The sequence below is a fragment of the Grus americana genome, chromosome 8 (genome assembly GCF_028858705.1).
Source record: "Grus americana isolate bGruAme1 chromosome 8, bGruAme1.mat, whole genome shotgun sequence".
Classification (NCBI taxonomy): Eukaryota; Metazoa; Chordata; class Aves; order Gruiformes; family Gruidae; genus Grus; species Grus americana.
Window position 1 is genome coordinate 8244616 of NC_072859.1, and position 24478 is coordinate 8269093.

Sequence of the window (24478 nt, forward strand, 5' to 3'; positions counted from 1 at the left end):
AGATCAGCCCCCTAACTGTCCTGTTACTATAAACTGCTAAGGTGTTGATATGGCCGTTGACAACTTGTTTCACCATCCTGTGACATCAGTTTTTGAGACCTGGGTTTTAGCAAGTCAAATTCAAACTTGTATCTGTTACCTCTACACTTTAAACAACCATTTCAGTAGATACACTTGTCCAGATCTCTGACACTGGAAATGAGCAGTATTAGAGAGTGAAGACAGTACAGTTTATGTTGTGCAGTAAGACATGAGTAACTTTATAGCTTTTAGGGTAAAAATTATGTGGCCCTGAAAATATTTTGCTCTTGAAAATATTTGATGGTATTCTAACAGACGAGTGCATTCTAAGATTGAAGAGTTATTGAAGTGATGTTCTGGAAGACTTGGCTGCTTGCATCTTATTTGCATTTGTTACATTCAGTATTGGCTAGGCAACACTGGACAGGCTTTGCTGCCAGTCTCCAAACTGTCATGTCACAGCAGCATTGCTGCTGAGCTAGCATAGCTGTTGTCAGCAGAGTACCTTTTGCTGAAAATGCTCTGAGAATAAAGATGTAAAAGTAGTTTGATTCTTAATGCCTGTCCTTTAAAGGAGCATATCTTTCATTCCCGGCTTTATTCTAGTACAATGTGTTTCATTCTTGTTTCCTGCACCTTGCCTTTGTGAAGTGGTCTTGCAGTTGTGCACACAGGTACTCACAGGCTCACTCCCACCGCCACAGAAGACAGCCTTTCCTTTCCCTTGTCGCTGTCTTCATGCACTGTTTCTCAGGCATGTCCTCTTTTCTAAGATAGATTTCTTTGCAGCTGCTTCAACTCTGATGTGATTTTTCTCCCAACTCTCACTTAACGTATCTGTACACACTGACCAAAAGGTGTGGAAAAGCAGCTGTCTCAAACCTGTCCTTAAAAGAATGTTAAATGTGCCCAGGACAATGAGGGGCATCATCATCCTTTGGTCAGAAGGAACCTTTGCGGCTTGGCTGTGTTCATTTGTATTATATTTCTTGCTGCTGAAGCTATTTTTTTTTCCTTCATTTTCTTTAAGTAGATGTTTTAGGGAAAATGGGGGTGTGGGGCCATTCCTAATACACTGGGTTGGGTGTTTTTTTTTTTTTTGGCACCACTAACAAACCCTGTGTAGAATGCTTTCCATACCAAGAGGAGGGGCAGAAGGCCTGCATCCTGTCTTGTGGATGTCAAAGCAGGCATTTCTGCAGAAGCAGTTGTACAGTATTTCATCTGACTCCCTTGCCACTAGAATTGTAATATGCTACTATTTTTTCCTAAAAAAGTGCAAGTGAAGTCTCAGATTTAACTTAGATTTCTGTGTGTGTTTAAAGAACTGCCTTTTTATAGAAGTAGGGTTTATGTATTTATTTGTAACATCTGATTTGGGCTGTGCAGGGAAAGTGCACAGATGCCATTGCCTTGTGGCTGAAGCTGAAATTTCAAATATTAAAAATAAATATCCTTTGTCCCTGTGGAAGCAGATTTATTAATCGAGGTCAATGTCTCTTTCATAGAAGTAAAATACCCATTCAGCAGTTGTGGGGGTGGTGTTTCTCCTGAACTCTCCCCATGAATCCCTGGTTACCCTCATTCTTTGTCATTTTTTCCTCTTCAGACTGTGCGTTTGAAGCAGAGACCTTATGTCCTTCTGCTGCACGCTGTTTAGATGGTTGTGTGATCAACACAGCTCACCCTCTTGCTGAGCAGGAACCTCTCGTGGTTGATGCTTGCTTGAGCAGATGATGGGCTTTTTGACAATAGTGAACTTATTAGAGAGGCTTATCGAATGGCGTCTATTTTGGGCATGTTAAGAGGACGTTCTGAAGGAAAATTGTTGTCTTACATTTTTTTGTCATTTTGCTGCTGAGGAAAGGTCAGTGTTGCATAACTAGGGGTTACGTTAATGCAGTGTTCTTTATCTCTGAATGTGCTTAGTCTGAAGCAGAAAATCAATAAGTCTTTTCAGCCTTTGACTCCCTGAAGAAGGATTTTACTGCCTCATGTGGTGCTATAGAGGACCTTAGTTTGTTTTGTGTGATCAGTTTGTCCTGAATGGCAATTCTTTTTAGCTTCTTGTTGGGGGAAAATGATTTATTGATTTGTTTTAAAATCAGATACAAAATGCTTGAAAATCAATATATGAAATTGTAATCTCGATAGGGATTTTCTACATCCTGGGCTACTGTCATTTCAGTGCATACAGAGGAATGAGTATGTTCCTATTAAAATTTTCTTCTCTTCCCCATGAGAAAGTATCAGTATACGGCACTTCACTGAGGCAGAGGTTTCTCTCCATTGGTAGGTACTGAAATTGTGATAGACCTTTTGAAAGCTTTTAGTATCTCTTTAAACTACTACTTGTATCCTGTTGCTGTCTCAAGTGTTGTAAAACATTGCAGCAGATTTAAATCAATAGCCTGATGTTTTTGCATTATCTTTGTTTTAGAGATTACTTGAATTCCTAATTAATTGTACTTTTGCCTGCAGATCTGGTTTTGAGTGTGGAAGTTAACGAGCTAGCTTGTGTTTGAACAGCCTCTCCTTTTGTGGTGTGCTTTAGCTTTAGTTTGCAGAGTAATCGTGCTGTAAGCACACATTAACAGGTACTGAGAAAGTGAGAGTTTTATTTTAGCTAGAAATTAACAATGTTTCATTCAAAATGCTGGGGAGTTCTAAAGTGCTGTGGGGCACAGCTGACAGCCAGTCCTGTTCCTAATATCCTCTGATTCGCAGAAATATCCTGAAGTTTGATGAAATATTTGTGTGGTTTATTTTTCATGGATACACCCTCCAGGATTCTTTTAAACCTTGTAGGTTTGTGTGCTGCCTTAAAGAAACTGCTAAAATCAGGCATCTGTTAAGTAGCACAAGGTCGGTATGAAGATATGCAATGATTGTAGGTAAGATGTGGTTTCTCCGGTGGCTTGAGCAGCCCCGTCTAAGCAGTTCTGTCTAAAGGGCTGACAGGGCTGTATCTTTCTTCCATTGACTCTTTCGTCCTTCTCCCCACCCCTTCAAACACACTGCACGTTCCTGCCTCACCCTTGTACTGGCACTAGCACATGTGTCAACACGGTCACCCAGATCAGCTCCGCAATTTGACTGAAGATTCATCCCCTAACCATTTGCTGCATTGCTTTTCGCCTGAGCCGGAGAGGCGAGTTGGCAATGCTGCTAAGACGGGCAAGAAGGTGATTCAGCATCCCTGCTAAGGCAGGAAAAAGGAGGGGATTTTCATGAGCATAGGCTGATTGTGAAACTCTTTACCTCTGAATTTTATTCTGCTGAAGATGTTTGTTTGAAGGGAGCACTCTTCAAAGCCTCTCACTGAACCTCATCTTGAGGTTTATAAGAGTTTAATAGGTATGGCAACTGGGGAAGACCCTTGGAAAAAAAAGTGTGTTATTCTGCTTTGGTTTTCTGATAATTGTTTTTGCAACTAACAATTGGTTCAAAGGTTTTCTAGGGTTGCAGTTGCATAGGGAGTCTCCTTGTCTTTGGAGACATGGAAAGGATCATGGGGATGCATAACTTCTAGTGTTCAGCTTTCACTCAAAATCTTCTGGGCAGATGTATTACTGGAAAAGTTATTTGGGAGTTTGAACTGGCAGAAGTTAAGTGTGCGAAAGAGTAGGGGCAGAGTGCTGGCAATTTGCTTTGGCCAGGGCTTTGGTGAGGTGTGTGAGAGTGTGTGTATTCATAGGCCTATACACTCTTCAAATCAAGTATAGGGTGAGGACACATTTATTTAGAGAGACTGATAAATGTGGGCATGGCTTCAGGTACTCTTACTATGCCATGTGAGTTTTGAAATGTTATATGTGATGGTCATGAAGAAAGAGAATTTATAATGCCTGGAGATGGTAATTTAGTTTTAATATGTATTTGTCTAATGACCTACTGCTATTGTGAACCAAAATGAACAGCCCTACTTTATATTAGTGTTTGATGTAAATCTGTCCCCACCACATTTCCCTTTTCATTGCAGCTGGAGGTATAGAGAAGGTTCCAAATTAGCCCAATATCTTATGTAACTGGACAGTGCTTTCTGGGTAGTAACTATTTTTTTTTTTTTTTCCCTCCAATGTTTCCAGGGATTTTCTTCCACGAGGTTCTGGAATTGTAACAAGACGGCCATTGGTCTTACAACTCATCACTGCCAAAACAGGTACCCTCTTTCTCTTTTTTGTTCAGTGCCTGGACAAAGTGCTGATGTGCTTTAGCAGGAGAAAAAAAAAATCTGAGAAAACTTAAGCAGTGTGAAGAAAGGTGCAACTAGACTGTCTGGAACAAAGGTCTGCTGCTTCAAAACTGTACGTTCAAGACCGACTAATCTCATTGTCCTATCTGGGAAAACAGTAAAACCTAAATCCTAGAGCACATAGTAAATTTAATCCAACATCAGACTTAAAGCAGTGGAGAAACATTATTACATACAAAGTGTTTTAGAAATTAGCTTTGATTTATTAATTTCTTGATGAACTTTACAGTTGTGTTCATTAACACACCAAAATTGCTGTACTTCTACCTTTAACTCTTGCTCCAGTGCACACAGATTTGATTCCACACAGCTTGTTTTCGTGACTTGTCTTTTTTGGTTGGGCTCACTGCACTAAGTAGAGCAGAAGGTAGACTGGGGGAGAACAAGGCTTCTGTGTATTTGTCTGGTCAAAAATAAAATACAGCATGTATATACCACTGAGCTATGTGACGTATTGAGATCTTTCATCAAAATTCACCACTCTGTACTCTTCCAAGGGGCACTTAATCTGCTGTTGTGTAGCTCACTTCGCTAGTATATATAAAAGCTTTCCATCATTCTAATGTTGCTGTTGCTTCTAAACCAATGTAAGCAACAAAATCACTGGTTTACTATTGACTTATACTTAAGATAATAAAAAGAAATGAAATAACATCCAAAAAAAGCATTTAAAAATAAAAAGTGCTGTTGAAACTGTGGAATCCAGTATTTCTGTATGCTCAGCTTAGAAACTTTAGGATTTTCAAGTGTGTAATATACCGATAGTGCTTTATATATATTAAAAGATTAAGTTCATTTTGGTTGGAGATATGAACACTTGCCATTTCTGCATATCTGGCTTTTCATTTCTGACAGAGCATGCAGAAATGCATGAATAAGGCCTAGCTATGGAGAATCTTCATCTAATTTTCCCAGCACCTTGTAAGAGCAGAAGAAAGAAAACAATTGAGCTCTGTGCTGGCATTCCTAACAAAATGTCTAGTCTGCAGGGACATAGGGATTAGTCAGTGAACTCTTACACTCTGACCTCAGGTTGTTAAATACTTATTCTTGGACATCCATCCTAAACTTACCCCGACTGCTCTGTATTGCCCTATTTTGTAAAATAATCATTGCCCCTTGGTTAAGGGGGCAATGAAAGGGCTTCTTGCTCTTTCTGGTATTTTCCCTGTTAATATGTTACATGGTATTACTAGCTTTAGTTAGGCCTTTAGGTTTTTGTATGGGTACCTTCTCTGCTGAAAAGTAGTTCTTCATTATAACTGAAGTAACACAAAAAAAATTTAAAAAATTCTGGAGACCAGAGCTTCGGCCTAATTTCATGTTTCCTGGATGTCAAGACACATTTTTCCCTTTGGGAAATGCTGTCTATTTCTTGTTTGGGATTAGATGCCAAGACCTTTCAAATGCAAGCTTTAATTATTTTGTTACTTTCTTTAAACATTATTCCGCTGTTGTTGTTTTTGGTGGTGAAATTCCAAATAACTTTATCTTTTAAGCCACCTTTATCTTTCTGAACTAATTTTAAAAAAAGAAAATAAAGAAAACTGCTTAGAGAAACACAGTGTTCTTTTACAGGAAGCAGATGCTGGACTGATTTTTATCAAGTCCATAATTATCTAAAATGTTATAGAAAGTAATTAGAGGACTGTATCAGGTTCTTGCTGCTGTAGCAAGCTTAACTGATCTCTAATCTTAGGATCTTCTTGACTCTTTTAAAAAGGAACTATTCTTAATCTTATAGTATTCCTTGGGAGGCAGAGGACACTTTCTACATAGGCGTGCAGAGATGACTGCAAGATATTTTAGCAACATTTTGGAACTCACTGAGAATCTTTTTGGAATGTGAATTTGATTGACAGAGGAGATTAAAGCTTCTTTTAACTTTGAGTCATTGCACTAAGGGATAAAGATTGGCAGCCGAGGCATTTGTGCACACCCAAGTAAGAAGAAACTTTGACCATTCATGATCAGGGTTGGACATGTCATGGAAGAGTGCAGCAGGATTTGGTTGTGAGGAGTTATCAGGGCCCTCCAACATCCGAAAGATCTGACACATCTGGGTAAAGAGCTGTTACCCCAGCGAATATGCAAGGGGGAACATGAAGCAATTCAATACTAAGAAATTTATCTCATGAGATATGGAGTATTTAGTGGGTGGTGGTTGGGGATTTTTTCCGGTTTTTGTTTTGGTTTGTTCTGGGGTTTTTTGTTGTTGTTGTTGTTTTTAGAATTTTGTTTACTTCCTCTTTTTTAAAAAATTCTGTGTAATTAGTAAAAAGCTATTTTGTAGTGATCTGTTGACCTCCTTTAATCACTAACATATTTTGGTGGGAACAGTACAATTCCTACGTGGCTTTGTCATTTGCACTTCCACATCCATGCAAATAGTGTACTCTGCTGAAATCCTGGAGGCAAAGACAAAATTTTTAATTAAAAATATTGCAACTGACAAGTCAGTCTTTAGTAGTTGTGACTGTTTTCCTCCAACTTTGATAATGTGAGAAATACCTAGTAGCATAGTGCAAGTCAAAATATGGATGTTAAAAATAACTTACAGTCCTCTGAAGGACTCTGAGTTGTTCTTGATTATCCTATTTTGAGTCTCTTTTGGGACTGTCCAGCAGCATTTCAAATGAAATTGTAAATGTGGCCTGCATCCAATAAATTACGGTACTGGCTAGAGGAGAGAGGAAAAAAGAAATAAAAATTTCCATCTTGTAAATATTTTGAGGCCCCAAGGTAGCTTTCTTCTTGCAGTGAGAGGCTGATACTCCTTAGTTGTCCCAAAGTAGTTCATTGGCAGTCCTGTAGAAGGGTCACAATTTTTCATTCTTATTCTTCATCTCATGTTTTTGGTTCAGTTTCTCCTCTTCTGCTGAAGAAAAATGGCATATATAATGTCTTGCTGGAAGAGAGAATTGAACCAAATAAGCATGTAGTCTTTGTTCTGTAATAAACAGACCTAAATTCCGGTAAAGCAGTTTTGTTTCCCACCCAGAAGTCACAACTAAAAAAAAAGTTCCCATCTGACATCAAGCACGCTAAGCAATCCAAGTGCAGCTTGATGTTCTTCTCCCTGGTCATTGCATTTGGCCCCAGGCAATTCCACAGCATGGGAATGTCTAGTGTCAGGTCTAACAAAAGTCTTGTGTCTTTGTTGTTGCCAGGCTCTGAAGGAGCTCAGAGTAGAGAATGGTTTTGGAGAAAATAGTCCCATCTGGGAAGATGCAATTCAGGGAGTTTTGAGAAGGCACAGGTGTGGGCAGGGTGCTGTTAGCCGGGAGGCTGGCTGATGGTGACCTTCAGGTTTTACAAGGCAGGCAAGACAGCTGTGATAAATTAGCCATTCAGAGGACGTACACAGGAGGAATCCCACCTGCTCTTTTTCTGGGTGAGAAGTTGGATGTGAGAGCAGTTTATTTTGTGAGAGTCTGATGTCTGAATTCAGACAAAAGACAGGCTGGTTCTTCCAGTATTTGACTGCTGCTGTGTAAGATACAGGGACGTCGTTCTTTCTTACCAGACATCGTTTATTTTAAATGCTAAACTGTTGTGATATTTCAGCAGTTACCAATGAGTGTAGAGTGCTGGTCTCTCACTTTCTTACTCATGATTCCTTTTCAGGAGGAGGAATGCATTATGTATTCCTGTAGTTGTACTTTTGGAAGGATTTTTCCCTGTTTGTCTTTAGGATGTGTTGGTACACAGCTGACCTTGGACAAGAATTTTAAGGCAGCATTAGTGTTTGGTAGTCTTGGAGCAACATAACTGAATTCTGCGTAAGGTACACTAGTTCCATTTCAACTTTTAGTCTTCTCTCTGCAAGTTTTGCTGGTAAGCATGCTAACCTGTGGCGATGTCACGTGTTACCATAATTTCTTAAAGAAGGGCTAGTGAGCTGATGGGTTTGTCTTCCTTTGAGTTGGTATGCCTTAAATGATATGTTAAAACCTGGTTCTTAAACATTCCAAGTTTTTGTTTCACAACTTTCATTATACTTCCTAGCTTGGTGATTCTTTGATCTAATACATCAGTAAGGATAAATACTTTTTGTAGGAGTTAATAGATACTTTTAAATGGTGCTGCTGAGTAAGCTTTGGGAAGGTAATGGCTTGAAATGCCTGAGAAGGTCCAGAGAGATGGGATTTTTTTCTCCCCCCTGCCTTTTTTTGGTTTGGTGGGTTTTTTTTTTTTCTGTTACCACACATTCTGTATAACCTTGGGCAATCTGTTCATCCTTTTGCTGTGCTTTCTCCTGCTTGTGGAAGTGAAATAATTATCTAGATTTCTTGAGACTGGGTAGTATGTTTTTTTTAAACAGCAGTGACATGAAAAAATGTACTTAGGTTTTGGGTGAAGCCTTTGTTTTAGGTCTTCTGTTTGTTAAAAATACATTGCCTGCTATATAAATCCTGGTACATGTTATTTACATGTTAAAATATCTTGGCTCTAGGAGGGTTATTTTCCTTGTTTTGATAACTGTTTTTGGAGGAATTTTAGATTTTCTTTATGGTCTTGCTTCAGTTTCTTTGCTAAAGAAGTGGCAGATTAACAGATTTTGAAAATCATTATTGAGGTGGACGTTTGTAGATGAATGAGTCATATGTACAATTACCCACATTTGTTTCAGTTCTGTTAATTAGAACACTAAGTGGCAAGTAAATCACCATAAGGTTCAAAAGACATTCTGATTTCTTTTCTGAAGTCTTGCAGATGCTCTCTTCTATTGAAGTTGCTGAGCTTTAATGCAAGTATCTTTTTGTTGTGAGACTACTCCTCAAGCATACCCATCTTTTATTGCCATCTGGTGGCAAAAACAATCCTCTAACAGAAAATGAAAAATTTATAAAAAGAATTTAGATTGGTTATTTCAGCTAACACAAATAATCTCAGAGACTTCATCAACAGGAAGGCATTTGGAAGTCTTCAAGGACAAAAAACTAGAAAGGTGCCACAGTGCCAATAGTAAGGGAGAGACTGGGCACTCTGCAGGGAGGAAAGGAAGACAGTGGCTGCCATTTTCTGGATCCCACTGTCTGGCAGATACTCATTCAGATGATGAACAGGGATGCTGTAGAGACCAGTGAAGATGTGTACCCCAAAAGCTAAAAAGTGACATCACCATGGGGAAAAGGCAGTAGTGACTGGTGACCCCTTCCTGAGACAGGGAAGGACTCATCACCCAAACAGGACTGATAAGCTGGGGATAAACCGTGCTGCTCTGAAACCTGACTTTAAGGTGTTAGCGTAAGGTTGCAGAGACTGCAGATCTTCCTTGCTGTCTGGGTGTGTGTACTAATACCAGTGCCTGGAGTAACCTCAGCTGGTCGGCAGTGAGTGCCGAGGTCTGGCAGCGTGGGTTTGAGGGCTCAGCCAGTTCCACTGTCAGCACCCTCAAACGGGGTATGGGCTTCAGCTCGTGCTGGAACAAATGAATCGTACCCACAAATGCTTGGTTTTACAAGTGGTTTTGCCTGGAAGGTTTTGTTTCCTTGATGCTCAGTGACATCAGAAAAGATGGAATCCCCTCACTGAAAGACTGGAAAATGGCTCTATATTTGCCATCTTCAAAAAGATAATAAAGAAAAGCAACAGAAAAATCAGTCAAAGTTCACTTTTAGGAAAAAGAAATCTGTAATTAGTTATTAACTAACAATCTGAAAGGTACTTGAGATGAATAGCAGCCAACACAAATTCATCTAGGGAAAAAACCCTGTCATATCAGTCTAATTTATTTTTTTATTACAGGGTAGCAGGCTGGTAAATAAAGGTGTGGTAGGTGTCTTGGGTACAGTAAGGGTTTTTAAATTATCTTGGGGGTGGGTTTTTTATATATAATAAACAATTTCAGGAACCACGGTCTAGAAAGGACTGCTATAAGGTAGATGCACAGTTGTTTACAAAGTGGAAGGGATACCCCTCCAGGTCACGTTCAGTATTTTGTATTACTGATAGGATGACAGAACAGAGCATGTTTATTAAGTTTGTATTTGGCAAATACAAATGAGACTGTGAAATATACTGGAGGGCAGAAAATGGAATCCAAACTGCTTGCAGAGGAAGAGAAATGCCCCAATTCAACTGGGATAAGGGCTGTTACTGTACTGCTAGAACATGATGAGATAGCTGGTTTTCAGATGTGGATCAAGGATTTTTTTAAAAAAAAAAATTTCTCATATATTTCTAAGGACTGTTCCATGTCTTGTCACATGGTGTACCTAGCTCGGCTCTTTTTAGCTTAGAGACAGAATTATGAAATATCTGAAGTGTTCATGTAATTTAAATGGTTTGAAAATAACAATAAATATTGTTAATAACAATACAGCATTGTGCTAGGTTAAATTGTAAAAGCATGGTGAGAAATAACTCATAGGAAAAATGAGGACCATTTTCAAAAATGTTATCCCATAACACTTGTTTGTATGATTTGTCTAATTTAATCAAAATAGAAGAGATAAATAATCACTTATGACACTTGCAGTTGGATGCACTGAAGAGAACTACGCTATGATAGCTTTTTCATTCTACATTATCCAAGGTGCTTTGACTGAGTCTGGGGAAAAAAGTATTTTACTTGCAAAAACTATGTCTTAATTTTTAATCTAATTGTTCTTTCTCTTAATGTAACTTCAGTTTTATACAGAAAATACATGTCTGAAAACCAGACATTAGGCAGGATCACTTTTTTTGGTCAGTCGTCTTGTCTGTTCCCACAAAAATGTAAATAAAATGCTGTCCTAGTATTGCTCTGTGTATGAAAGCTGAAAACTGAAGATTGCATTAAAGCATGTGCTTATCCAGTCTGGCTAAAGGCACCATTGCCAAGGACAGGCTAAGGGCTGAAAGGAGCAACACAAAGCCTTGCTTGTTGATTTGAATTTTTATTCTGTAGGCTGTGTGTGGCACCCCAGGTTATGAACCGTTGTAAAGTCTATTCCTTCAGAACTAGTGGGATCACAGATGTCACTGGGAGGAATGAGCTATTGATAAATGTTAACACAGCTGAAAAGCAGTAAACATTTTAATTTTAATTACCTTGAAGGCATTTCAGATAGGAACGCTTTCTGTTACTGAGCATTAAGTGGAACAAAGAGAAAAGCTTCCTGGACTATCAGCTGAGTCAGTCAACTGATTGCAGTTAGGTACCAAGTATTAATTATTGAATTTAGAAATATTTTTCTGAGAAAATCTGATGAACCACTGGGGAAAAAAAAATAAAGTAACCAAGAACAACATTTTATTTTATGCCAGGAGCAGTGCATGAAGAACTGGGATAAAATAAGAACCACTTGTCAGTTCTTTTTTTCAGTAGGTAGCTATTTTCCAACTTTGAGATGACAAATTTTACAAATGTGAATCCTCAAATGTGCTAGAGCAGCTATTTTATTTTGTGCACCTTATTATCTTTGACTTTGAAATATTCGAATATTCCTTGTTTTTGTGGTTTTTTTTTTTTTAATAAACAGTTGACAACGAAACATACAAAACCCCCATTCATTGTCATTTTGCTGTTAGAGCTAAACAGGAATGTAAGATATTCTGGAATTCTTAAGCTGTCAAAAGTGAAATGGAGGTTTTTGTTAGGTGTTCTCTTACTTTTAAGTTTTGTCTTAACAAGGGTGGGTTTCCCTGTCCCTCACACTTTTAATCTGGAGAGATTATGGTATTGTAGGACAGAAAGGTTGGTGTTTGTTGTTTTCCCCTCCCCTCTCTCCTTTTTTGGCTCTCAGTTTGCTTTAACTATTGTTATGGTTTCATGTGTGGTTTTGACTATTTTTTTATTTTTTTATTTTTTTTTTAGCAGCTCTGTCAGTTATAAAGTGACTTTTGAGAAACAGACTTCAGTACTGATACATAAGGCCCTCTATTAATCTGTATTCTTGGATCAGGTCTCCTGAGCTGCTGCTCTTTCTTTGAGTACCAAGCAAGCTCTTTGCCCTGATGTTTGAGGGCATTTTACCAAGAAACGTTTTCTACGGAAGAAACACCTAAATGGACCTTTGAGATCAGGCCTTGATTGCGGGATGAAATGAACATACACGACTCTGTCCAGTCTTTTCCAGTCCTACTGCTTAGACCTTGTGGGCACAGGATGTGAGTTTCTACCTGTGACTACCATTTATGTCACTGTTTCTGATTACAACCTTGCTATGTGAGAGAAACGTTTGTGTTCTGTTTTGCCCTATTTGAAGGAACAAACTCCAGTTTTAAAATCCTGACATGTGCTTTTGGTTATGCACCTCTAGGGCAGGAAATTCAGAAGAATACAATAATTAGTATCAGTATTTGGATTCAAGAGTTGAAACAGGGACCTAGTGTCAAGTTCAAGTCTAACAAATTAGACTGTATCTATCCCTGATTCCTGGTTGATGCCCTTTACAGGTAAGAGGGCAAGGTGTATGATATTGAAGACTTAGGAATTCATTCTGTTCTCCCACTTCAGCAAAATCACAGCTGTATCTAGAAAAGCTTTTACAAACTACTTACGCATGGTTTGGATTTAGACTACAGGAAGTCTTTAGGAAATGTGTTTAAAAACATTGCAGTGTTTTTTAGTGATCTTATTTTCATGATGAACTTGTGAAAATGTACAGAACTCCTTTGTTAAAATCATGTGTTACACAGGCTGTTAGATTTTGAAAACAAATGCTAATAATCTTTCATGATACAGAACTTGAATTACTTTTCTTCAATTTATTGAAGTATTACAGGCAAATGTAATCAGACGAAAACTCAATCTGATTCACAATCTGTTCCTTATTCTATTAATGTAAATGGTATCTATTTGAATCTTTGATTGTTCCGGAAGATGACACGCTGAAGATAAAAGCAGTAAATCATATCCAGTCAATTTGACTTTTTAACTAACGCTTTCTTGTTGCAGGCTGGTTTTCATCTGTGCAATCGTATCTATAGCATGTGCTCATATGTAACCCTTTCCCAATATCCGCAATGCCATCCTTTTGTGCATACATGCCTGAACAATACTAGGGGCTTGAAAGTGGGTGTCCAAGTCTAAAAGCCTGTGAAATACAGAGGTGCTATTGACATTTTTCACAGAGTACGCTGAATTTCTACACTGCAAGGGGAGGAAATTTACTGATTTTGATGAAGTTCGTCAGGAAATTGAAGTAGAAACAGATAGAATAACAGGAGTGAACAAAGGCATTTCTTCAATTCCTATTAATTTAAGAATATATTCTCCACATGGTAGGTAAAATCATTCTACTTTATATTTCTGTCATGTAATGTATTTTTTAGCTCTGTCTAGCTATCTTCTTTTGTATGTGTTCTTGTTGCTTGATCAGAAATCTCCTGGGACAAAAAAAACTTCTGAGACTGAGTCAAACCAGAAGTGAATATATATCTGGAAGAATCCTCAACTTGTCCTGTGTTACAAAACCACTCTACAGTGGAGAGTTCTTGCCACTAGAGCTGGGCAGAATGGAGACTCTCTGTCCCACTTAATATTCTCAAGATTTAAAAATATTCTCACTCTGCCTCAGGATGAAACCAATCTCTCCCTTGGTACATATACCCTTAGTTAGCAGCTCACTAGAAAAGACAAATAATAGGAGATGGGAGACTCAGTGGCAAAACTTCTTTTTGCCACCCTCCAGATGGGTTCCCTGATCAGTGATCTGGGAAGTCATTCTGTCTCCCTGCCGTATTGGATGTTTATTTTTTGCTGTCACTAAAAATATATTTAGACAATAATGGTGTTTCAAGCTGCTTTCTGTTGTAGAACCCCAGTGTAGATCAAAGTTAGTTCCTCTGGTTGCCATCTGCCCAGTTTAATGAAGGCAATCTAGAGAAAATGTTTTGCATTGAGTCTGTCTTGGATACAGGAGAAAAGTGATATGTTTGACTGAAGCACTCTATTTTTCTAACCACCTCATCTGATGTCTTCATTGCAAATCAAAGGACAGAAATATTAAAATAAGAGGAGAGGTAATTCAAGAGATGCTGTACCTCCCTTTGATATACCTTGAGCAGCCTTGGCTCTAACAGTATGCCCCTGAGCCCTTCTCCGCTATACAGATGTGGTATAGCCAACTGGAGAGGAGCTGAACTAAAAGCCCAGTGTCAAAGCTTGCTTGTTGAACGTGCTGACTCCAGAAAGTGAAAATTTCCTATCTGATGCTCTTCCTTTGTTTTATTAGGATCAGTGTTTTAGTTCAGCAACTGTTGTCTGTGTTAGCCAGACCCCAAATATACTTCTGGTGTTTTCTAGGAATCGCATTTTTCTCCTTTGTCTAAAGGATACCCTGTTAGCCCAGTACTGGCTGAACAGGCTAGGATGCTTCTAGTTGGCATTGTGGCCTGTACTGAGGAAATCATGCTGGAGCAAAACAAATTTTATTAATGGATAATATTTTTCATGTTTCTTACTTTTCTTAAGAAGTTAGAGTTAAAAAAAAAACAAACCCCAAACCAACAACGTACTCCAAAACCCATTAAGAACAATTTTGCTATATAAGCTGGCTACCCATTGTTTTTTTGGGGAATTTCTCAATTGAAGACACTGTTGAAAGCATGGTCAGAGAAGGATTGTGGGGTTTTTTTGTTTGTTTGTTTTTTTTTTTTAAAGAAAAGCCTGGTTTGGGTTGATTTGAAAGATGCAATGGGAATGGTCTGTTGTCTGTGCTCCTGTTCGGTGGCAAAAACCTCAGAAAGCCGTGTTCATTTGTCTGAGAGCATTCAAGGATTTTCAGTATAAGTATCATTCTCCTATGCCAGATGTAATGTTTAAAATATGAAATAGTACTAATAAATCCAGAGATGAAAGACCAACAGGGAAACAAGTGTACTTTTCAGATTGTCAGGCATTTTGTTTGAACCATTGACACTATTTATATACCTGTAAAGATAATTTTGTTGGGTTTGACGTGACTAAAACTTGTCTGCAGCCATAGATGTGTAGACCTCTTTAAACACGTCTGGCATGCTAACCAGTTTTATGATCCTGTGTTTTCCATATAGTATTAAGCCTGACTCTTATTGATTTGCCTGGAATCACTAAAGTGCCAGTAGGGGATCAGCCTCCAGATATTGAGCAACAGATCAGAGACATGATAATGCAGTTCATCTCTCGAGAAAACTGTCTGATACTGGCCGTGACTCCAGCTAACACTGACCTGGCCAACTCAGATGCACTGAAGTTAGCTAAGGAAGTGGACCCTCAAGGTAAGCGTGACTGAACATAACCACTTTTTGTTCTCAAGTGTAATACCATAATCGGGAGTAATAGACCAACTCTTGTGTGAAATATATATACAGATCTGTATTATAAATTATACATTCTCATATAGGCTTCACCATCACAATAACTGTTAGCTCAGTATCATTCAGGTAATGATGCTGTAAATGTATTTTTAAAATTTTTTCACTATCTCTTATAAGTGGCGCAATGCCAATCTAGAAATTTTTGTAGTACCTGGCAAAAGGGACCGTAGTACTGATGGGATTTCTGGATACTTGCATCTTTAATTTTATACAGTCTTATCATAGGAATACTAACCCTTGTTAAAGAGATTTGAGGAATGCATTTCAGCACTGGCAATGATGATCCCTTCTTTTCCAGACATACTGTAACTTCCAGGTGTAGCTGGTATTGTGTGATACAAGCTTTGAAAACATGACATATCTGTTATTATGTAGTTGTAAGATATAATTGTTCTTCCTGAATATAAATGATTCTTCACTATCTTCTTCCTCCTGCTTCCACGCCGGTCAGGCCTTAGGACCATCGGTGTGATCACAAAATTGGATCTGATGGATGAAGGAACAGATGCAAGAGAAATTCTAGAAAACAAACTGCTCCCTCTTCGTAGAGGTGAGAATGTTCAGTTACTTATGTTCTTTACCATCCAGAAGGTGGTCTGGATAAGGGTGGTGTTTGGGAGTTCTGGAGGTAAATCGAAGGTTATGCTGGACTTGATGAATTCCTAGCTCTTATTATCTATTCAGCAAACATAAAAGGTGGCTGTGCTAAAAACATCCTGCAAGTAAAATAATTTTTTTACTGGACCTAGAAAATACACTGCATATTCCAGAGGAAGCAAGAAATGTCAGCACAAGTTATTAGCCAGTTTTCTTTTCTGTACGGGGTTGTTGTTGCTTGTAACAAAAGAATTTTTTTTCTTTGCATACGACAGAAGCAAGCACCGGAGCTTTGGTAATCTCACTGTAAACCAAGTTTTGACCCCTTCCAGAAGTTTTCTGTGTGATTGTTCTGGCAGCTACTGCCACAGTTGTTCATTCTGTTAACAATATACAGAATTTTGATTCTAGTTAAAATTATTGATGAGACCACCATCTCCTCCCATGAAACATGTAGGTACAGCAAACAAGCAGAAATTTTTCCTGTGTTTTGCTAATATAATATCATTTATCTATGTAGGCCTCTATGTGTGGTTTGATTTTGTTTTGAGATTGGTTTGTTTGTTTTTGGAGTGGTTTCTTTGGGGTACGCTGAAGTTTCAGATATTTCTGTATTTGAATCGGTGATTTAAAAGGAAGTATATCTGTTATACATAAACAGCATGAACAATTTAGACACTATTAATGTCATTACAGTACTTATAAACAATATCTGAAATGCCTAAATTGGAAAGTTTTGTTTGAACTGAGGCAGTTCTATTTAATATAGAATAATTCATATAGAATAATAATAATAATAATTCAGTAGTTCAGGCAATAGCTGCATTGACTTTACCCACTGGTTTTGTGTTGGTTTAGGTTATATTGGTGTTGTAAACAGGAGCCAGAAAGACATCGATGGGAAGAAGGACATAAAGGCAGCTCTTCTAGCAGAAAGGAAATTCTTTCTTTCCCACCCAGCATATAGGCACATGGCAGATCGGATGGGAACGCCGTATCTCCAAAAAGTTCTAAACCAGGTAAAACCTGAAGCCATTGCGGTGAAATTTTGTAATGATAGGATCAATATAAAATCTTTATTAAAATGCATGTTGGTCACCAAACCTCACTTACGCTTTCCTGTTTTTAACCTGTTAAATTTTCATGATGTAATGAACAAAGCCGTATATTACATGTAGCGTATGAAAACTTACTGTGGGATGTAGCTTCTGACTTTCACTGACAGTTCTGCACTGCCCTGTTCTCTTGAATACTGAATATGAACATAAAAAATAAGATTTGTCTCCCTTCCTGGAAGTATACCATCCTGTTCCTTAATTATCACATTTCTTCTTGTTTAACAGGATTTTTAGAATTCAAATCTACAAATTAGGAATAAAACCCCAACAAAACAACATTTTAAGAAATCATGTATCCTGAGGGTTCACTGTATGTCTGTACTTTAACCTCAAAATCTATGCTTTATTGAAGTTTTTAATAGAAACTGTGTACGGTACACTACTGATATAAATGACAAATATAGTAATCGGAACACTTTGTTCACATTACCTTTATTTTTGCCCAAGCCTTTGGTCTATTTCTGTGAGTCCATGCCAAACCATGTCAGATCACAGCTTCCTTCAGCAGGAAATAGAAGCCTATTTCCTAGTTACCTGGAGGAGAAACCCTTAACTTACTGTCCTAATGAAGACACTGTCTACAGCAGATTTGGAGGAGTATATAATCTTCACCATTTTGCATCTTTGGGTATCACTCTTTTCATAGCGCCATACCTTAACTTGAACAGCATGTGACCCTAATGATGATGCATCTCAGCAAGTTTGAAGAGGACAAGATCAAGTCATGCCTGCCTCTAATTTTAGAATTACTGGTGATGCTATGATTGATTATTTATTTATTTAAACTTAGTTTATCAGTTGACCAGTGTTCTTGGTGTTCCTGCAAGTCAAACTTGGTAGTGTTTTTTCCAGTTCACTGTCAAATTGCAGCCTTTGGTCTGGAATAGATAAAGACCAGGTTAGCCTGGCTTGGTCCATTTTGGACAACAACTGGAAACAGCAAAGAAGTTATTGATTAAGGTAGGAAACTAAGTGGCTGGCCTGCTTAATTTCTTGCTACAGTGACTTTGCAGCTGTAACTTGACAGCCAGGTTATGGCATGCTCTGGACTCACTCAAAAAGAATGCTAATGTCATTTATTTGTGCCTCAGAATGAAACTCACTTGTATCCTGCTATTTTGTCTGTGTTTAGGCTGTTTTGCGTCTTTTTATGTCTTGAAAGTTTAATCCATGTGTCTTAGTTTCGAGACTAAATCATGAGCTGCATATCATATACCTTTGGACTGTCTTATCTGTCTGGACTTGCATTACTTCATGTACTATTAACTTCTTTGTGAGCTGTTTCATAAATTTACCGATTTCAGTATGAACCGTTGGTCTTCTGTTGCTGTTACAGCATGTAGAATATTATATATGGGAAGATCTATTTAAGGTTCGTGCCCAAGATATTAAACACCTATTAGTGGTTGTGGTTTCAGGTAATATTTAAATTTCACTGCATCCACAAGGTGGTGCTCCAGGGAAACTCCAGCTTTTGATTTTGTGCCTGTTAGGTCTGCTGAACAACTTTTTATTTTGAGTTTACATATTTTAGTATATGACATTCTTAATTTAGAGGTTGTCTGATTGGGGTTGGGGAGAGGATTTACACCATAGTGCAAAAAGTCCACTTTGGTTTTAATCAAGGAATGGATACAATGCATGAGAAATTTATGGCACAGGTAAGACGTTGATAGTACTGTCCAAACACATTACAACATATGTGTGCAAAAGTAAGTGAGGTAAGTTAAACATGGATCTGGTAAGCCTTTTTCTACTCCGGTTTATATTCTGGTACTTTAGATATATTTTCAGAAATGCAAATCGATAGTCTTGGGTGGTAGAACCTTTTTCAGCCAAAAAAATCAAGTTTTTAAAAAAGGTAAAGTTATGTAATCATTAATATGAGGGCAAAATTTAGTATACTTTGTTCAAGGGAGCAGAAATCACATGGAGGTGATTTTTCCCGACGGTGGGTAGATACCCTATATGTCTATACTTCCCTCCATCTCTGTTCTCAATGCGTTGTGGATGCTCAGAATCTCTTCCTTCGTCCTTCCAATCATCCCACATTGCCTTGTAAAGGAATCGTCGTGCTGAACAAGTATATAGGGAATTGGGAAACTCCCTTAGGAAAACCAGCAAAATGGGAGTGGTGGAATGAGTGCTGAGTGATGAAAGGTCGTTTCAAATTTACATCTAATGTGTATAACTTTTGTGTGTGTAACTAAACAAGTATGTAGTAACAAGGCTCAGTGAGTGAGAGAACAAAGGAATTTTTTCAAGCCTCCTTATAATGTGTATGCAAAAGGGATATTGTATTGTTCTTTAAAGTCTCCATTGCTTTGAAGATCAAAAGGACCCACATTGCTAAACTAGCACAGGTCATGGCTGATATGCTTGGCAGTCAGAAGGAAATGCTTCCTCTTGCTTTCATCTTTATTAACAGTATAAAAGGACTTTTATTTGCTTTTTAGCAACTTACCAATCATATTCGGGATACCCTGCCAGCCTTCAGAAGCAAACTCCAGAGCCAGCTGCTTTCTATAGAACATGAAGTAGAGGTATACAAGAACTTCAGACCAGAAGATCCAACCAGAAAAACAAAAGCCCTGTTGCAGTGAGTGTCCAGTCTTTTGTCTGCTTTTCCACTTTGTATAGGTTTGTTTTGCTTTTGGTTTTTTTTTCTTCTTTCTTTCTAGTGACTTTAAATGTAAAAATTAGGATATGGTTACGGATTCTATATGCAAACTCCAAAGAATTCTGGGCATGATGTTCCAGAACACTTTATTTACAATTTCAGCAGGGTTTCCCCTAAGCTAATTTTAGTAATCCTAGAAAAGAGAGACATCAGAACAGGAAAAGGTACAAAGATGGGCAAAATAGATGATCAAAGGTAAGTAATGGTTTCTGATTGTATAGGTATGGTCTTCAGCCTGCCAAAAAGATGACCTCAAGCAAGGGGAGGAGATTGTGTTTAGAAGTCTGTAAGATGAGGAGTCTGAAAGGAGAATAGGAAATGCTTCTTTTTCCAATTTAAAAACTTGCCTATCCAAAAGAATTTGAAGATGACAAGATCAAAATTAACCATAGATGGTAGTCCTTCATGTGACGTGCACCTAAGCCACAGAGCTATTTACTGTAGGAGCTGATACTAAAAAATCGTGAGCTTTCAGAAAGCAGCTAGGCAAATTCTTGGGGATGGGAAAGACATTTAAGGTTAGTAAGTACCAGGACAAATTCCTGCTGTACGGAACCCATGAACAGCAACTTATTGAGGCCAAGAGCGTATTCTGGAGACATATTACCATGTGTTTGCTCTGTTCTCCTAGGCACTTATTGTTGGTGACCATCGTGATATGGCTTTTTTTCCGCTGTAGTGCAGCCATTCTTACGTTGAAGTGATAGTGTATTGGGGTGGGTGAAAATTTCTTTCTTGTGGTTTGTCTCTGGGCACATATCTGACAACAAGCAGCAAACTAGATGATGTCATGTGCTACCTGTGCTTGTGTTAACTGACCTGGCAGATGTTGACCCTTTTTGGCTCAAGAATTCATGGATCAAATGCTGCTGTTGTTTGTCGGAGGAATTGCAATGATTTCTGGAGCTATGTTATCATAAGTTCCAAACTAGAAAGCTTTTTCACTGCTGAAGTCACTGTCCAGTTTGCCTCTTGTCAAACAGACGTATTTTGTGGATAAGACTTTGATAACACTGTTGTAATGTGATGAAACAGAGATGACTGTTCATCTGACTTTGAATCAAGTGGAAGTGGAAGGGTTGCCCTTTCTTTATTGTGGGTTTAGCACTAAGGAAAAAGGGCAATGCTGACATTACAATTGAACCCCCGTTAGCACCCGCTGCTTTGCTTCATGCAGCTTCCTTTGTCTGTTTCCAGGGAGGCGTGATACTCAGTATTGTGTTCCTTTTTACCTGAAAGGTCTGCTGTTTTCTCTTTCCTCTCTTTTTTAAATTATAGCCCTCTGCAGCCACTTTTGTGTTCATATGCGATTAAAATTTACCTCTTAGAAGAGCAAGCATCTAAAGGAAGAGACAGACGCATGTAAAATGGGTCTAGCTCTTGTATATGACTGTTGTCATATTCCTACTCTAACTGATTTCAAAAGTTTTCATCCTTCTCAGTTATCTGGGATAGATGGTAATAGCACTGGATTGTGAAAATGTGTAAGTTCTGGGCAGGATTCATCCTCTAATTAAAAATCTGGAATTCAGAAGAATGGTCACTTGAATTCTTGAATTAGAGAGGCTTCTTTGAGCCAGCTGAAGGCTCTGATTTACTCCCTGTTTTTGTAACAACTGTGTCTGAAAGAGTAGACGTAAGTCTGTCCCCCATGATTTTACTTCAGATGTTTTGGCTGCAAAAACAGAGGGGCATCACCTTTGACTGTTCATGACAGTACAACGCAGGTGGTTTTTTTTTTTTACTTTGTATTTGACTAAACTGCTAGAAACACATGTTTAAAGTGTTGTGAATTGTTAGGGGTTGCTGGTATCTCATCTTTGTTCTACTATTGTAACACGTTTTAAAGGAAAAAGAATTGAATACCATTTCAGCCTAAGTCATCCTACTTGATACTTCCCTGCATAGTTTTTTCTAATGTCTTCATTATAAGTAGGTGCTATAGGAGAAATTAACTTCTTTTGTCAGTAAAAATTCTCACTTTTTTTTTTTTGAGTGTGGAAAATAATGTAACCAGAATATTTTCCTCTGATTCTTGAGAACAAACTCCATAATGCATATAAGAAGAAAAATAAATCTAGCTCACCTTATCCCATAAGATGATCTTAAGTTTCTGAATCCTCTTTGAAAACTGAGTTTGGGGCCCTACACTTGGACTGTTTCTGTAATTCTGTTAACCTGGCAATATAGGAATCTGAGGTTTACATACAGTTGATATGCAGTGTTACTTTTTGGCAGAATCTGTAACTTCAAATTTTATGACCAAGTACCTGTACAAGCTGGGAGAAAAAAAAAAGATATATCCCTGAATCTTCCATAACTAGAGGAATTCTCATTTTCTTCTAAATGCTCCTGCTGCAGAACTCTGGGCACAACCAAGTAAGCTGGAGCTTGTGGTACTGACAGCTGCCCTGCTGATGTGTTAGTACTGCTTCTTGGGCTAGCTTTTTGGCATGCAAAAGTAAGTTCCTTAATCTCTTCCAAATTTTCTAGCAATGGATCAGCTTAGTGGCTTGATTCACATCATGCTATTGGACTGTATCTTTTTGAAAGATATTAGAAAGATCAAAGGGTCATTCTGGAGAAGTAAGCTCTCCACAAATGGTACCTTTTGGCATAAGATTGGAGATTTTTGCTTGTGGTGGTCTGTCCCATTGACCTCTGTGGTTTCTGTAACAGCATCTAAATATGGGTGTGCTTTTCTATTCAAATACAGTGTTACAGCTTAAATTTTAGGACTTTTATTTGCTTAGCCTATTAAAAAGACTGCTATCACTGTTTCTTCTCTTAAAAAATTAAAAATTTATGTCATAAATAACAGTAGCATTTGCAATTTTTGTGATCATCGATAAAACATGAATGTAGCCTGGTACCCTGCTGTATTTGTAGCTGACTTTAATATACAGTTTCATAAAGAGTGTTTTTTAAAATGATACAGCATTTATGAAGAAAGACAATAATATACTGAGCTATGTCCTGTGAGACAGAAGGGATGTGTGTGTAGGTATGTGTTCTATGGATTGGCAACTTGGCTGAATGAATTGTTGTTATAGATACTTTTGTCAGTTCCTAAATACGTTTTAATAGGACACTAGTAGTCACGTAGTATTGAAGTAAGAGTTGGTAGCTGACGTGATTAAATGGTTATGTATGGTTTTGGTTTTTTTTTCTCCCCCTTTTGAAATTTAGGATGGTACAACAGTTTTCAGTGGACTTTGAAAAAAGAATCGAAGGATCAGGAGATCAGGTTGATACACTAGAACTTTCAGGAGGTGCCAAAATCAATCGTATTTTCCATGAACGTTTTCCTTTCGAACTAGTGAAGGTATTTATCCATCTTGCTGGTGTGCTTTGTGTTTTATTTATGTATTCTTACCTTCATATTGATAGTAGTAAAGCCAAGATAAAGATTGGTTGAAGAACATGCTCTTAACTGTGGAAGAAATTACATGAAGTGATAATTGAGGCATTGGGCTTAATTTCTAGTTTTGGATCCTGAGACATGCTAAGAATTCTGAAATATAGTAATTAGAATGTAATTATAGTCCCAGTTGTTAATGTTTACCACGCTTTTTTATTGTTTTAGCACAAATGGCATCTTCCTTCTGGTTACAGGGCAGGGAAACAACTACAGTTGTTGTGTTTAAGTAGCTAGTACCTATTAAAATTAGAGTTATGGAAAATCGCCATTTTCTGTGTTTTCTACTTCCTGTATTCACAGCATTAAACCAAAGCCAGCTTTCAGTCCTACATTTTCATAGTGGGAGGTGGAGCAGAAGCAGATTTGGTGTTTCGTGATAACATTTCTCCTCTTGATGCATCTCCTCCTGCTTACCCGTCCTTTGGGTAACAGAATAAATGGAGGTTTGGTGGGGTGTGAACTAATGAAACCTGGTTCCTATGAATTTATGTTACGTATTCTTTGATATTTTCTTTCACCGTGGCGACTTCAGCTTCCCCTCACCATGAACCCTACTGTATCTCTAGTCCTCATTCTTTTACACTTTTCCTAAGCTTCCTTTCTACCTGTTTTATGTTCAACTGCCTTAATATCCCCTAACTTTCAGTTGGATAGGAACCAGACAGGGTTGTGGCTGGTTCCAAGGTTTAAATGTCAACTAGCAGCCCAACAGAACAGGTGACAATTGGGCTTAGGTAATGACCCATTCATTTGTGACAACACTAACTGCTCTTCCAGCTAGTTGGCTTTCAAGAAACTGAAAGAAAAGCTTTACAACTTCATAACTGAGTCCATTCCTCTCTTAAATTTTGTTGAAAAACAATAGGATGGGAAGGGGATGGTAAACAGAACATAATCATAGAAGTTGCACTGCTTTAGGAAACCAGGCTTAAAAAAATTTGCACCTTCCAAATCCTGTTTCTGGCTTACTCTATCAATTCATGTCTCTTTTGGGATGTTTTGCAAAATCGTTCCAGCTGTTGGTATATCTGGAATGGAAGGGTGCATAATTTTCAACAATCCTTATTGCTGCATGTAGCCTTAGTGTTAAAATATTT

At 38.1% G+C, this 24478-nt stretch overlaps 1 protein-coding gene across 3 annotated transcripts in view; it reads left to right on the forward strand.

Annotated features, from left to right (window-relative positions):
- DNM3 (dynamin 3) overlaps positions 1-24478 on the forward strand; it is a 180096-nt gene that overhangs the window by 12543 nt on the left and 143075 nt on the right. For all 3 annotated transcript variants that reach the window (XM_054833478.1, XM_054833480.1, XM_054833479.1), the window contains exons 2-8: positions 4110-4183; positions 13340-13489; positions 15263-15466; positions 16017-16115; positions 17021-17181; positions 19737-19879; positions 23150-23285. In XM_054833478.1, the coding sequence (XP_054689453.1) occupies positions 4110-4183; positions 13340-13489; positions 15263-15466; positions 16017-16115; positions 17021-17181; positions 19737-19879; positions 23150-23285 (967 nt within the window). The remainder of the gene's footprint in view (positions 1-4109; positions 4184-13339; positions 13490-15262; positions 15467-16016; positions 16116-17020; positions 17182-19736; positions 19880-23149; positions 23286-24478) is intronic.